This window comes from Scyliorhinus torazame, chromosome 19 (genome assembly GCF_047496885.1).
Source record: "Scyliorhinus torazame isolate Kashiwa2021f chromosome 19, sScyTor2.1, whole genome shotgun sequence".
Taxonomy (NCBI): Eukaryota; Metazoa; Chordata; class Chondrichthyes; order Carcharhiniformes; family Scyliorhinidae; genus Scyliorhinus; species Scyliorhinus torazame.
In genome coordinates this window covers 20377868-20394701 of record NC_092725.1, presented here as the reverse complement: position 1 = coordinate 20394701, position 16834 = coordinate 20377868, and the positions used below count along the sequence as shown (strand labels likewise).

The 16834-nt window shown below is 55.0% G+C and overlaps 1 protein-coding gene across 1 annotated transcript in view; it reads right to left on the bottom strand.

Moving 5' to 3' along the window:
• The window catches only part of LOC140396041 (uncharacterized), a 59280-nt gene extending 46002 nt beyond the window's left edge, over positions 1-13278 (bottom strand). Inside the window, exon 1 of the mRNA XM_072484110.1 lies at positions 13024-13278. Coding sequence (XP_072340211.1) covers positions 13024-13111 — 88 coding nt within the window. The 5' untranslated portion in view covers positions 13112-13278. The remainder of the gene's footprint in view (positions 1-13023) is intronic.
• Positions 13279-16834: the final 3556 nt, after the last annotated feature.

Here is a 16834-nt window from a genome sequence, read left to right as displayed (position 1 = left end):
ACAGCACGGGATTGATGCAGAGTAAAGCTCCCTCTACACTGTCCCTATCAAACACTCCCAGGACAGGTACAGCACGGGGTTAGATACACATTAAAGCTCCCTCTTCACTGTCCCCATCAAAAACTCCAAGGACATGTACAGCACGGTGTTAGATACAGATTAAAGCTCCCTCTACACTGTCCCCATCAAACACTCCCAGGACAGGTACAGCACGGGGTTAGATACAGTGTAAATCTCCCTCTACACTGTCCCCATCAAACACTCCCAGGACAGGTAAAGCACGGGGTTAGATCCAGAGTAAAGCTCCCTCGACACTGTCCCCATCAAACACTCCCAGGACAGGTACAGCATAGGGATAGATACAGAGTAAAGCTCCCTCTACACTGTCCCCATCAAACACTCCCAGGACAGGTACAGCACGGTGTTAGATACAGAGTAAAGCTCCCTCTACACTGTCCCTATCAATCACTCCCAGGACAGGTACAGCCCGGGGTTAGATACAGAGTAAAGCTCCCTCTACACTGTCCCTATCAAACACTCCCAGGACAGGTACAGCACGGGGTTAGATACACAGTAAAGCTCCCTCTTCACTGTCCCCATCAAACACTCCCAGGACATGTACAGCACGGTGTTAGATACAGAGTAAAGCTCCCTCTACACTGTCCCCATCAAACACTCCCAGGACAGGTACAGCACGGGGTTAGTTACAGATTAAAACTCCCTCTGCACTGTCCCCATCAAACACTCCCAGAACAGGTACAGCACGGGGTGAGATACAGAGTAAAGCTCCCTTTACACTGTCCCCATCAATCACTCCCAGGACAGGTACAGCCCGGGGTTAGATACAGAGCAAAGCTCCCTCTACACTGTCCCCATCAAACACTCCCAGGACAGGTACAGCACGGGGTTAGTTACAGATTAAAGCTCCCTCTACACTGTCCCCATCAAACACTCCCAGGACAGGTACAGCACGGGGATAGATACAGAGTACAGCTCCCTCTAGACTGTCCCCATCAAACACTCCCAGGACAGGTGCAGCACGGGGTTAATACAGAGTAAAGCTCCCTCTACACTGTCCCCATCAAATATCCCAGGACAGGTACAGCCCAGGGTTAGATACAAGTAAAGCTCCCTCTACAGTGTCCCCATCAAACACTCCCAGGACAGTTCCAGCACTAGGTTAGATACAGAGTACAGCTCCCTCTAGACTGTCCCCATCAAACACTCCCAGGACAGGTACAGCACGGGGTTAAATACAGAGTAAAGGTCCCTCTACACTGTCCCCATCAAACACTCCCAGGACAGGTACAGCACGGGGTTAGATACAGAGTACAGCTCCCTCTAGACTGTCCCCATCAAACACTCCCAGGACAGGTACAGCACAGGGTTAGATACAGAGTAAAGCTCCCTCTACACTGTCCCCATCAAACATCCCAGGACAGGTACAGTCCGGGGTTAGATACAGAGTACAGCTCCCTCTAGACTGTCCCCATCAAACACTCCCAGGACAGGTACAGCACGGGGTTAGATACAGAGTAAAGCTCCCTCTACACTGTCCCCATCAAACATCCCAGGACAGGTACATCCCGGGGTTAGATACAAGTAAAACTCCCTCTACACTGTCCCAATCAAACACTCCCAGGACAGGTACAGCACGGGGTTAGATACAGAGTAAAGCTCCCTCTACACTGTCCCCACCAAACACTCCCAGGACAGGTACAGCATGGGGTTAGATACAGAGTAAAGCTCCCTCTACACTGTCCTCATCAAACACTCCCAGGACAGGTACAGCACAGTGTTAGATACAGAGTAAAGCTCCCTCTACACTGTCCCCATCAAACACTCCCAGGACAGGTACAGCACGGGATTGATACAGAGTAAAGCTCCCTCTACACTGTCCCTATCAAACACTCCCAGGACAGGTACAGCACGGGGTTAGATACACAGTAAAGCTCCCTCTTCACTCTCCCCATCAAACACTCCCAGGACATGTACAGCACGGTGTTAGATGCAGAGTAAAGCTCCCTCTACACTGTCCCCATCAAACACTCCCAGGACAGGTACAGCACGGGGTTAGATACAGAGTAAAGCTCCCTCTACACTGTCCCCATCAAACACTCCCAGGACAGGTACAGCACGGGGTTAGATACAGAGTAAAGCTCCCTCGACACTGTCCCCATCAAACACTCCCAGGACAGGTACAGCACAGGGTTAGATACAGAGTAAAGCTCCCTCTACACTGTCCACTTCAACACTCCCAGGACAGGTACAGCACGGTGTTAGATACAGAGTAAAGCTCCCTCTACACTGTCCCCATCAATCACTCCCAGGACAGGTACAGCCCGGGGTTAGATACAGAGTAAAGCTCCCTCTACACTGTCCCTATCAAACACTCCCAGGACAGGTACAGCACGGGGTTAGATACAGAGTAAAGCTCCCTCTACACTGTCCCCATCAATCACTCCCAGGACAGGTACAGCCCGGGGTTAGATACAGATTAAAGCTCCCTCTACACTGTCCCCATCAAACACTCCCAGGACAGGTACAGCACGGGGTTAGATACAGAGTAAAGCTCCCACTACACTGTCCCTATCAAACCCTCCCAGGACAGGTACAGCACGGGTTTAGATACACAGTAAAGCTCCCTCTTCACTGTCCCCATCAAACACTCCAAGGACATGTACAGCACGGTGTTAGATACAGATTAAAGTACCCTCTACACTGTCCCCATCAAACACTCCCAGGACAGGTACAGCACGGGGTTAGATACAGTGTAAAGCTCCCTCTACACTGACCCCATCAAACACTCCCAGGACAGGTAAAGCACGGGGTTAGATACAGAGTAAAGCTCCCTCGACACTGTCCCCATCAAACACTCCCAGGACAGGTACAGCATAGGGTTAGATACAGAGTAAAGCTCCCTCTACACTGTCCACTTCAACACTCCCAGGACAGGTACAGCACGGTGTTAGATACAGAGTAAAGCTCCCTCTACACTGTCCCTATCAATCACTCCCAGGACAGGTACAGCCCGGGGTTAGATACAGAGAAAAGGTCCCTCTACACTGTCCCTATCAAACACTCCCAGGACAGGTACAGCATGGGGTGAGATACACAGTAAAGCTCCCTCTTCACTGTCCACATCAAACACTCCCAGGACAGGTACAGCCCGGGGTTAGATACAGAGTAAAGCTCCCTCTACACTGTCCCCATCAAACACTCCCAGGACAGGTACAGCACGGGGTTAGTTACAGATTAAAGCTCCCTCTACACTGTCCCCATCTAACACTCCCAGGACAGGTACAGCACGGGGATAGATACAGAGTACAGCTCCTTCTAGACTGTCCCCATCAAACACTCCCAGGACAGGTGCAGCACGGGGTTAAATACAGAGTAAAGCTCCCTCTACACTGTCCCCATCAAACATCCCAGGACAGGTACAGCCCGGGGTTAGATACAAGTAAAGCTCCCTCTACACTGTCCCCATCAAACACTCCCAGGACAGTTCCAGCACTAGGTTAGATACAGAGTAAAGCTCCCTCTACACTGTCCCCATCAAACACACCCAGGACAGGTACAGCATGGGGTTAGGTACAGAGTAAAGCTCCCTCTACACTGTCCCTACCAAACACTCCCAGGACAGGTACAGCACGGTGTTAGATACAGAGTAAAGCTCCCTCCACACTGTCCCCATCAAACACTCCCAGGACATGTACAGCACGGGATTGATACAGAGTAAAGCTCCCTCTACACTGTCCCTATCAAACACTCCCAGGACAGGTACAGCACTGGGTTAGTTACAGATTAAAGCTCCCTCTACACTGTCCCCATCTAACACTCCCAGGACAGGTACAGCACGGGGATAGATACAGAGTACAGCTCCCTCTAGACTGTCCCCATCAAACAGTCCCAGGACAGGTACAGCACGGGGTTAAATACAGAGTAAAGCTCCCTCTACACTGTCCCCATCAAACATCCCAGGACAGGTACAGCCCGGGGTTAGATACAAGTAAAGCTCCCTCTACACTGTCCCCATCAAACACTCCCAGGACAGTTCCAGCACTAGGTTAGATACAGAGTAAAGCTCCCTCTACACTTTCCCCATCAAACACACCCAGGACAGGTACAGCATGGGGTTAGGTACAGAGTAAAGCTCCCTCTACACTGTCTCTACCAAACACTCCCAGGACAGGTACAGCACGGTGTTAGATACAGAGTAAAGCTCCCTCCACACTGTCCCCATCAAACACTCCCAGGACATGTACAGCACGGGATTGATACAGAGTAAAGCTCCCTCTACACTGTCCCTATCAAACACTCCCAGGACAGGTACAGCACGGGGTTAGATACACAGTAAAGCTCCCTCTTCACTGTCCCCATCAAACATTCCCAGGACATGTACAGCACGGTGTTAGATACAGAGTAAAGCTCCCTCTACACTGTCCCCATCAAACACTCCCAGGACAGGTACAGCACGGTGTGAGATACAGAGTAAAGCTCCCTCTACACTGTCCCTATCAAACACTCCCAGGACAGGTACAGCACGGGGTTAGATACAGGATAAAGCTCCCTCTACACTGTCCCCATCAAACACTCCCAGGACAGGTACAGCACGGGGTTAGATACAGGATAAAGCTCCCTCGACACTGTCCCCATCAAACTCTCCCAGGACAGGTACAGCACAGGCTTAGATACAGAGTAAAGCTCCCTCTACACTGTCCACTTCAACACTCCCAGGACAGGTACAGCACGGTGTTAGATACAGAGTAAAGCTCCCTCTACATTGTCCCCATCAATCACTCCCAGGACAGGTACAGCCCGGGGTTAGATACAGAGTAAAGCTCCCTCTACACTGTCCCTATCAAACACTCCCAGGACAGGTACAGCACGGGGTTAGATACACAGTAAAGCTCCCTCTACACTGTCCCCATCAAACACTCCCAGGACAGGTACAGCACGGGGTTAGATACACAGTAAAGCTCCCTCTACACTGTCCCCATCAAACACTCCCAGGACAGGTACAGCACGGGGTTAGATACAGAGTAAAGCTCCCTCTACACTGTCTGCATCATACACTCCCAGGATAGGTACAGCAGAGGGTTAGATACAGAGTAAAGCTCCCTCTACACTGTCCACTTCAACACTCCCAGGACAGGTACAGCACGGGGTTAGATACAGAGTAAAGCTTCCTCTACACTGTCCCCATCAAACACTCCCAGGACAGGTACAGCACGGGGTTAGATACAGAGTAAAGCTCCCTCTCCACAGTCCCCATCAAACACTCCCAGGACAGGTACAGCACGGGGTTAGATACAGAGTAAAGCTCCCTCTACACTGTCCCGATCAAACACTCCCAGGACAGGTACAGCACGGGATTAGATACACAGTAAAGCTCCCTCTACACTGTCCCTATCAAACACTCCCAGGACAGGTACAGCACGGGATTAGATACACAGTAAAGCTCCCTCTACACTGTCCCCATCAAACACTCCCAGGACAGGTACAGCACGGGGTTAGATACAGAGTAAAGCTCCCTCTACACTGTCCCCTTCAAACACTCCCAGGACAGGTACAGCACGGTGTTAGATACAGGGTAAAGCTCCCTCTACACTGTCTGCATCATACACTCCCAGGACAGGTACAGCACAGCGTTAGATACAGAGTAAAGCTCCCTCTACACTGTCCACTTCAACACTCCCAGCACAGGTACAGCACGGGATTAGATACAGAGTAAAGCTTCCTCTACACTGTCCCCATCAAACACTCCCAGGACAGGTACAGCACGGGGTTAGAGACAGAGTAAATCTCCCTCTACACTGTCCCCATCAAACACTCCCAGGACAGGTGCAGCACGGGGTTAGATACAGAGTGAAGCTTCCCTTACACTCTCGGAGAGTCAGTGCTGAGGGTACATTGCACAGTTGGCGGTGATTCTTGAGGAAGCACCGCACTGTCGGAGCTGGAAATTGCAGATCCCGTGAGGAGGGTGTAAAATATCCCTTGGCATTATCCTGAATCCTGAGGCATTGTCCTCAGTGCCTTGGCCAATATCGAATTCTCTATCAATAGCACAGCAGATAATCTGTCTGAAGATCACATTGTGTTTGCTGCATTACTCCAATCACGACATTTCACTCAGTACTTCATTGTCTGCGTACTGCTTTGAGAAGTGCGGAGCTGAGAGAGTGACTTGTCTATATTTATGTTGATCCTTCCCTCAATGGTGCTGTCTGGGGAAGCTGTTGTTGTGCAGTGTGTGAGATTCTGACCCACTCTCTCCCAACATGTGATAAAAAGAATGTGTTTCTGATAACACGTTTTGGATGCTGTTGAGGGGGATGACCTACCGGGGGAAGGCCCTAGCAGCCAGGTCTCTGGCACTGAGTCTGGCTCTGGGGCTCAGAAGGGAAGGGGGGAGAATAGAAAAGCAATAGTTGTAGGAGATTCAATGGTTAGGGGAATAGATAGGAGATTCTGTGGTCGCGAGCGAGACTCCCGGAAGGTATGTTGCCTCCCGGGTGCCAGGGCCAGGGATGCCTCGGATCGTGTCTTCAGGATCCTTAAGGGGGAGGGGGAGCAGCCAGAAGTCGTGGTGCACATTGGTACCAACGACATAGGTAGTAAAAGGGGTGTGGAGGTAATAAACGAGTTTAGGGAGTTAGGCTGGAAGTTAAAAGCCAGCCAGACAGAGTTGTCATCTCTGGTTTGTTGCCGGTGCCACGTGATGGCGAGGCTAGGAATCGGGAGAGAGTGCAGCTGAACACGTGGCTGCAGGAATGGTGTAGGAGGGAGGGCTTCAGGTATTTGGATAATTGGAGCGCATTCTGGGGAAGGTGTGACCTGTACAAGCAGGACGGGTTGCATCTGAACCAGAGGGGCACCAATATCCTGGGAGGGAGGTTTTCTAGTACTCTTCGGGAGGGTTTAAACTAATTTGGCAGGGGAATGGGAACCGGATTTGTAGTCCAGCAACTAAGGTAGCCGATATTCAGGACGCCAAAGTGTGTAATGAGGCAGTGGGGAAGGGAACACTGACAAAGGAGAGTACTTGCAGGCACGGAGATGGGTTGAAGTGTGTATACTTCAACGCAAGAAGCATCAGGAATAAGGTGGGTGAACTTAAGGCATGGATCGGTACTTGGGACTACGATGTGGTGGCCATCACGGAAACTTGGATAGAAGAGGGGCAGAAATGGTTGTTGGAGGTCCCTGGTTATAGTTTTATTAGTGAGGGTGGTAAAAGAGGTGGGGGGGTGGCATTATTAATTAGAGATATTATAACAGCTGCAGAAAGGCAGTTCGAGGAGTATCACCCTATTGAGGTAGTATGGGTTGAAATCAGAAATAGGAAAGGAGCAGTCACCTTGTTAGGAGTTTTCTATAGGCCCCCCAATAGTAGCAGAGATGTGGAGGAACAGATTGGGAAACAGATTTTGGAAAGGTGCAGAAGTCATAGGGTAGTAGTCATGGGCGACTTTAACTTCCCAAATATTGAGTGGAAACTCTTTAGATCAAATAGTTTGGATGGGGTGGTGTTTGTGCAGTGTGTCCAGGAAGCTTTTCTAACACAGTATGTAGATTGTCCGACCAGAGGAGGGGCAATATTGGATTTAGTACTGGGTAATGAACCAGGGCAAGTGATAGATTTGTTAGTGGGGGAGCATTTTGGAGATAGTGACCACAATTCTGTGACTTTCACTTTAGTAATGGAGAGGGATAGGTGCGTGCAACAGAGCAAGGTTTACAATTGGGGGAAGGGTAAATACGATGTTGTCAGACAAGAATTGAAGTGCATAAGTTGGGAACATAGGCTGGCAGGGAAGGACACAAATGAAATGTGGAACTTGTTCAAGGAACAGGTGCTACGTGTCCTTGATATGTATGTCCCTGTCAGGCAGGTAAGAGATGGTCGAGTGAGGGAACCATGGTTGACAAGAGAGGTTGAATGTCTTGTTAAGAGAAAAAAGGTGACTTATGTAAGGCTGAGGAAACAAGGTTCAGACAGGGCATTGGAGGGATACAAGATAGCCAGGAGGGAACTGAAGAAAGGGATTAGGAGAGCTAAGAGAGGGCATGAACAATCTTTGGCGGGTAGGATCAAGGAAAACCCCAAGGCCTTTTACACATATGAGAATGACTAGAGCGAGGGTAGGTCCGATCAAGGACAGTAGTGGGAGATTGTGTACTGAGTCTGAAGAGATAGGAGAGGTCTTGAACGAGTACTTTTCTTCTGTATTTACAAATGAGAGGGGCGATATTGTTGGAGAGGACAGTGTGAAACAGATTGGTAAGCTCGAGGAAATACTTGTTAGGAAGGAAGATGTGTTGGGCATTTTGAAAAACTTGAGGATAGACAAGTCCCCCGGGCCTGACGGGATATATCCAAGGATTCTATGGGAAGCAAGAGATGAAATTGCAGAGCCGTTGGCAATGATCTTTTCGTCCTCACTGTCAACAGGGGTGGTACCAGGGGATTGGAGAGTGGCGAATGTCGTGCCCCTGTTCAAAAAAGGGACTAGGGATAACCCTGGGAATTACAGGCCAGTTAGTCTTACTTCGGTGGTAGGCAAAGTAATGGAAAGGGTACTGAAGGATAGGATTTCTGAGCATCTGGAAAGACACTGCTTGATTAGGGATAGTCAGCACGGATTTGTGAGGGGTAGGTCTTGCCTTACAAGTCTTATTGAATTCTTTGAGGAGGTGACCAAGCATGTGGATGAAGGTAAAGCAGTGGATGTAGTGTACATGGATTTTAGTAAGGCATTTGATAAAGTTCCCCATGGTAGGCTTATGCAGAAAGTAAGGAGGCATGGGATAGTGGGAAATTTGGCCAGTTGGATAACGAACTGGCTAACCGATAGAAGTCAGAGAGTGGTGGTGGATGGCAAATATTCAGCCTGGATCCCAGTTACCAGTGGCGTACCGCAGGGATCAGTTCTGGGTCCTCTGCTGTTTGTGATTTTCATTAATGACTTGGATGAGGGAGTTGAAGGGTGGGTCAGTAAATTTGCAGACGATACGAAGATTGGTGGAGTTGTGGATAGTAAGGAGGGCTGTTGTCGGCTGCAAAGAGACATAGATAGGATGCAGAGCTGGGCTGAGAAGTGGCAGATGGAGTTTAACCCTGAAAAGTGTGAGGTTGTCCATTTTGGAAGGACAAATATGAATGCGGAATACAGGGTTAACGGTAGAGTTCTTGGCAATGTGGAGGAGCAGAGAGATCTTGGGGTCGATGTTCATACATCTTTGAAAGTTGCCACTCAAGTGGATAGAGCTGTGAAGAAGGCCTATGGTGTGCTCGCATTCATTAACAGAGGGATTGAATTTAAGAGCCGTGAGGTGATGATGCAGCTGTACAAAACTTTGGTAAGGCCACATTTGGAGTACTGTGTACAGTTTTGGTCGCCTCATTTTAGGAAGGATGTGGAAGCTTTGGAAAAGGTGCAAAGAAGATTTACCAGGATGTTGCCTGGAATGGAGAGTAGGTCTTACGAGGAAAGGTTGAGGGTGCTAGGCCTTTTCTCATTAGAACGGAGAAGGATGAAGGGCGATTTGATAGAGGTTTCTAAGATGATCAGGGGAATAGATAGAGTAGACAGTCAGAGACTTTTTCCCCGGGTGGAACAAACCATTACAAGGGGACATAAATTTAAGGTGAAAGGTGGAAGATATAGGAGGGATAGCAGAGGTAGGTTCTTTACCCAGAGAGTAGTGGGGGCATGGAATGCACTGCCTGTGGAAGTAGTTGAGTCGGAAACATGAGGGACCTTCAAGCAGCTATTGGATAGGTACATGGATTACGGTAAAATGATATAGTGTAGATTTATTTGTTCTCAAGGGCAGCACGGTGGCATTGTGGATAGCACAATTGCTTCACAGCTCCAGGGTCCCAGGTTCGATTCCGGCTTGGGTCACTGTCTGTGCAGAGTCTGCACGTCCTCCCCGTGTCTGCGTGGGTTTCCTCCGGGTGCTCCGGTTTCCTCCCACAGTCCAAAGATGTACGGGTTAGGTGAATTGTCCAATGATAAATTGCCCTTAATGTCCAAATTGCCCTTGGTGTTGGGTGGAGGTGTTGAGTTTGGGTAGGGTGCTCTTTCCAAGAGCCGGTGTAGACTCAAAGGGCCGAATGGCCTCCTTCTGCACTGTAGATTCAATGATAATCTATGATTAATCTAGGACAAAGGTTCGGCACAACATCGTGGGCCGAAGGGCCTGTTCTGTGCTGTATTTTCTATGTTCTATGTTCTATGTATAACGCCTTGGCTGCTGAATCTCCTCAACGCGTCAGTGAGCAGAGAGCGAGTTCAAAGGCCACTTTACTCTGGAAAGATCAAACCATGTCCGAGGACAGGTGTTCAACAGCATGAAAGGATAAGTGTGGGGAACAAATTACTCCAGGATGAAAGGAATAATAAACATTGAACTTCCACAAACACTGGACGTCTCAAATACTTCAGAGACAATAAGGAACAGAGGAACAGGTGTAAGCCATTCATCCCCTCGAGCCGGTATCGTCATTTAAGCAGATGATGGGTGATCTGTGACCTAACTCCATATACCTACCTTCAGCCCATATCCCTGAATATCATTGCTGAACAAACATCTATCACAGGTTTAGAATTAACAGTTGATCTAACTTCAACTGTTGTTGGTGGGAGAGTATTAACCGACCGACAGGACGGAGCTCCCCTCAGCACTGACCCTCTGACTGTGCGGCACTCCCTCAGTACTGACCCTCCGACCGTGCGGCACTCCCTCAGTACTGACCCTCCGACCGTGCGGCACTCCCTCAGTGCTGACCCTCTGACAGTGCGGCGCTCCCTCAGTACTGACCCTCTGACAGTGCAGCACTCCCTCAGTACTGACCCTCCGACCGTGCAGCACCCCCTCAGTGCTGACCCTCTGACAGTGCGGCGCTCCCTCAGTACTGACCCTCTGACAGTGCGGCACTCCCTCAGTACTGACCCTCCGACAGCGCGGCACTCCCTCAGTACTGACCCTCCGACAGTGCAGCACTCCCTCAGTACTGACCCTCTGACAGTGCGGCACTCCCTCAACACTGACCCTCAGACAGTGTGGCGCTCCATCAGTACTGACCCCCTGACAGTGCGGCGCACCCTCAGTGCTGACCCTCTGACAGTGCGGCACTCCCTCAGTACTGACCCTCTGACAGTGCAGCACTCCCTCAGTACCGACCCTCTGACAGTGCGGCGCTCCCTCAGTACTGACCCTCTGACAGTGCGGCACTCTCTCAGTACTGACCCTCTGACAGTGCGGCGCTCCCCCAGTACTGACCCTCTGACAGTGCAGCACTCCCTCAGTACCGACCCTCTGACAGTGCGGCACTCCCTCAGTACTGACCCTCCGACAGTGCAGCACTCCCTCAGTACTGACCATCTGACAGTGCGGCACTCCCTCAGTACTGACCCTCTGACAGTGCGGCGCTCCCCCAGTACTGACCCTCTGACAGTGCAGCACTCCCTCAGTACCGACCCTCTGACAGTGCGGCACTCCCTCAGTACTGACCCTCTGACAGTGCGGCGCTCCCTCAGTACTGACCCTCCGACAGTGCAGCACTCCCTCAGTACTGACCCTCTGACAGTGCGGCACTCCCTCAGTACTGACCCTCTGACAGTGCGGCACTCCCTCAGTACTGACCCTCTGACAGTGCGGCACTCCCTCAGTACTGACCCTCTGACAGTGCGGCGCTCCCACAGTGCTGACCCTCTCACAGTGCGGCACTCCCTCAGCACTGACCCTCTGACAGTGCGGCACTCCCTCAGTACTGACCCTCTGACAGTGCGGCACTCCCTCAGTACTGACCCTCTGACAGTGCGGCACTCCCTCAGTACTGACCCTCTGACAGTGCGGCTCTCCCTCAGTACTGACCCTCTGACAGTGCGGCACTCTTCAGTACTGACCCTCTGACAGTGCGGCACTCCCTCAGCACTGACCCTCTGACAGTGCCGTGCTCCCTCAGTACTGACACTCCGACAGTGCGGCGCTCCCTCAGCACTGACCCTCCGACAGTGCGGCACTCCCTGAGTAATGACCCTCTGACAGTGCGGCACTCCCTGAGTACTGACCCTCCGACAGTGCGGCACTCCCTCAGTGCTGACCCTCTGACAGTGCGGCACTCCCTCAGTACTGACCCTCCGACAGTGCAGCGCTTCCTCAGTACTGACCCTCAGACAGTGCAGCGCTTCCTCAGTACTGACCCTCAGACAGTGTGGCGCTCCCTCAATACTGACCCTCCGACAGTGCGGCACTCCCTCAGTGCTGACCCTCTGACAGTGCGGCACTCCCTCAGTACTGACCCTCTGACAGTGCGGCGCTCCCTCAGTACTGACCCTCAGACAGTGCGGCGCTCCCTCAGCACTGACCCTCAGACAGTGCGGCACTCCCTCAGTACTGACCCTCTGACAGTGCGGCGCTCCCTCAGTACTGGCCCTCTGACAGTGCGGCACTCCCTCAGTACTGACCCTCCGACAGTGCGGCGCTCCCTCATTACTGACCCTCTGACAGTGCAGCACTCCCTCAGTACTGACCCTCCGACAGTGCGGCGCTCCCTCAGTACTGACCCTCTGACAGTGCGGTGCTCCCTCAGCACTGACCCTCCGACAGTGCAGCGCTCCCTCAGTACTGACCCTCCGACAGTGCGGCACTCCCTCAGTACTGACCCTCTGACAGTGCAGCACTCCCTCAGTACTGACCCTCCGACAGTGTGACACTCCCTCAGTACTGACCCTCTGACAGTGCGGCGCTCCCTCAGTACTGACCCTCTGACAGTACAGCACTCCCTCAGCACTGACCCTCCGACAGTGTGACACTCCCTCAGCACTGACCCTCCGACAGTGTGACACTCCCTCAGTATTGCAGTGTGTGGGGAGTTGCTGGACTGCATCTTTAACACAGAAGCGGGTGTATGCGCCGGGGAGAGTAACTGAGCCCCGGCTGCCATCAGGCGGGGACTGTCTGTGAGGACCGCCGCAGCGAGTTAGAAAGTTGCTCTCACACATCTACCTGTCGCCGCCTTGACTTTCCACTTCTGCTCGGTCTGGTGTCCCATTTGGGAGCCGTGAGCGGGCTTTGGTCCCGGGACACTGGCCATTCGCCTCTGGACACTGGATCGCTGCAGCCTCAGGACACTGGATCGCTGCAGACTCAGGACACTGGATCGCTGCAGACTCAGGACACTGGATCTCTGCAGCCTCAGGACACTGGATCTCTGCAGATGTTTTCCGGACTCTCTGCTTTTAACTGATCCTCGGGTGTTGGCGCAAACTTCCTGGGTGGGAGGAGCTGCCCGGGACTCACACCGTGTCTCCGGGAGTAGGGATCGTCAGAGCCCCCCCCCCCCCCCAACACAACCGGGACTGTACCCCCCCCCCCCCCGGGACTGTAACCAGCCCCCACGGGACTGTAAACCCCCCCCCCGGACTGTTACCCCCCCCGGGACTGTAACACCCCCCCCCGGACTGTAACCCCCCCCCCCCCACCGGACTGTAACCCCTCCCCCCCACCGGACTGTAACCCCTCCCCTAGACTGTAACCCACCCCCCGAGACTGTAACCCCCCCGGACTGTAACCCCCCCCCCCGGGACTGTAACCCCCCCTGGACTGTAACCCCTCCCCTGGACTGTAACCCACCCCCCGAGACTGTAACCCCCCCGGACTGTAACCCCCCCCCCCGGGACTGTAACCCCCCCTGGACTGTAACCCCTCCCCTGGACTGTAACCCACCCCCCGAGACTGTAACCCCCCCGGACTGTAACCCCCCCCCCCCCCCGGGACTGTAAAACTCCCCCCAGGACTGCAACCCCCCCGGGCTGTAACCCCCCCCCCCCGGGACTGTAACCCCCCCTGGACTGTAAAACTCCCCCCAGGACTGCAACCCCCACGCCCCAGGACTGTAATCCCCCCTCCGGGACTGTAACACCCTGTGTGCCCCCCCACCCCCCGGGACTGTAACCCCCGCCGGGACTGTAACTGCTCCCCCCCCGGGATTGCAACCAACACCCGGACTGTAACCGCCCCCCCCCCCCTCGGGACTGTAGCCCCCCCTCCCCGGGACTGCAACTGCCCCCCCGGACTGTAACCAACCCCCGGACTGTAACCCCCCCGGGACTGTAGCCCCCCCGGGACCGTAACCCCCCCCACCCCCGTGGGAATGTAACCCCCCCGGGACTGTAACCCCCTCCCCAGGACTGTAATCCCCCGCCCCCGGGACTGTAACCCCCCTCCCCCGGGACTGTAACCCTCCCCCCCGGACTGTAACCCCCCCCCATACTGTAACCACCCCCCCCGGACTGTAACCCCCCCCCGGACTGTAACCACCCCTGCTGGACTGTAACCAGCTTCCCCAGACTGTAACCCCCTGTGTTCCCCCCTCGTGACTGTAACCCCCCTCCCCGCCCGGGACTGTTAACCCCCTCCCCCCACCCCCCTGGACTGTAACCCCCCCTCCCCGGACTGCAACCCCCCCCAGGATTGTAACCCCCCCGCCCGGATTGTAACCCCCCCACCTGGACTGTAACCCACCGCCCCCAGGGACTGTAACTCACCTTTCCCAAACTGTAACCCTCACCCCCTGGACTGTAACCCCCACCCGGATTGTAACGCCCCCACCCCTGGACTGCAGCCCTCCCCCCGGGACTGTAACCCCCTGTGTGCCCCCACCTGCCCCCCCCCACCCCGGGTCCGGCACAGTCAGAAAGTGAAAGTGAGTGGGTGAAGGCAGATTGATGGACAAACCCCCCCAACTCACAGACGCCCCCACTCACTGACCCCCCCAACTCACAAACCCCCCCACTCACTGTCCCCCCCACTCACTGACCCCCCCACTCACTGACCCCCCAACTCACAGACCCCCCCACTCACTGACCCCCCCCCACTCACTGACCCCCCTCAACTCACTGACCCCCCAACTCACAGACGCCCCCACTCACTGACCCCCCCCACTGACTGACCCCCCCACTCACTGACCCCCCCACTCACTGACCCCCCCACTCACTGACCCCCCAACTCACTGACCCCGCCCCCACTCACTGACCCCCCCACTCACTGACCCCCCCACTCACTGACCCCCCACTCACTGACCCCCCCACTCACTGACCCCCCCCATTCACTGACCCCCCCCACTCACTGACCCCCCCACTCACTGACCCCCCCACTCACTGACCCCCCCCCACTCACTGAACCCCCACTCACTGACCCCCCCACTCACTGACCCCCCCACTCACAGACCTCCCCCACTCACTGACCCCCCCCCCACTCACTGACCCCCCCACTCACTGACCCCCCCACTCACTGACCCCCCACTCACTACCCCCCCCACTCACTGACCCCCCCACTCACTGACCCCCCCACTCACTGACCCCCCCACTCACTGACCCCCACTCACTACCCCCCCACTCACTGACCCCCCCCACTCACTGACCCCCCCACTCACTGACCCCCCCACTCACTGACCCCCCCCCCACTCACTGACCCCCCCAACTCACTGACCCCCCCACTCACTGACCCCCCCACTCACTGACCCCCCCACTCACTGACCCCCCCCCACTCACTGACCCCCCTCACTCACTGACCCCCCATTCAGTGACCCCCCCACTCACTGACCCCCCCCACTAACTGACGCCCCCACTCACTGACCCCCCCACTCACTGACCCCCCACTCACTGACCCCCCCACTCACTGACCCCCCCCCCCACTCACTGACCCCCCCACTCACTGACCCCCCCACTCACTGATCCCCCCCACTCACTGACCCCCCCCCACTCACTGACCCCCCCACTCACTGACCCCCCCCACTCACTGACCCCCCCCACTCACTGACCCCCCCACTCACTGACTCCCCCCACTCACTGACCCCCCTACTTACTGACCCCCCCCACTCACTGACCCCCCCCCACTCACTGACCCCCCCACTCACAGACCCCCCCCCCACTCACTGACCCCCCCACTCACTGACCCCCCCACTCACTGACCCCCCTCACTCACTGACCCCCCCAACTCACAGACCTCCCCCCCACTCACTGACTCCCCCCACTCACTGACCCCCCCACTCACTGACCCCCCCACTAACTGACCCCACCCACTCACTGACCCGCCCACTCACTGAACCCCCCACTCACTGACCCCCCCACTCACTGACCCCCCTCACTCACTGACCCCCCCAAAACACAGATCTCCCCCCCACTCACTGACCCCCCCACTCACTGACCCCCCCACTCACTGACCCCCCCCACTCACTGACCCCCCCCACTCACTGACTCCCCCACTCACTGACCCCCCAACTCACTGACCCCCCCCACTCACTGACCCCCCCACTCACTGTCCCCCCCACTCATTGACCCCCCAACTCACTGTCCCCCCCACTCACTGACCCCCCAACTCACTGACCCCCCCCACTCACTGTCCCCCCAACTCACTGACCCCCCCAACTCACTGACCCCCCCCCACTCACAGACCCCCCAACTCACTGACCCCCCCCACTCACTGACCCCCCCACTCACTGACCCCCCCCACTCACTGACCCCCCTCACTCACTGACCCCCCCACTCACTGACCCCCCCAACTCACAGACTCCCCACTCACAGACCCCCCAACTCACTGACCCCCCCCACTCACTGACCCCCCACTCACTGACCCCCCCCAACTCACTGACCCCCCCACTCACTGACCCCCCAACTCACTGACCCCCCCCACTCACTGACCCCCCCACTCACTGACCCCCCACTCACTGACCCCCCCCAACTCACTGACCCCCCCCACTCACTGACCCCCCCACTCACTGACCCCCCCACTCACTGACCCACCACTAACTGACCCC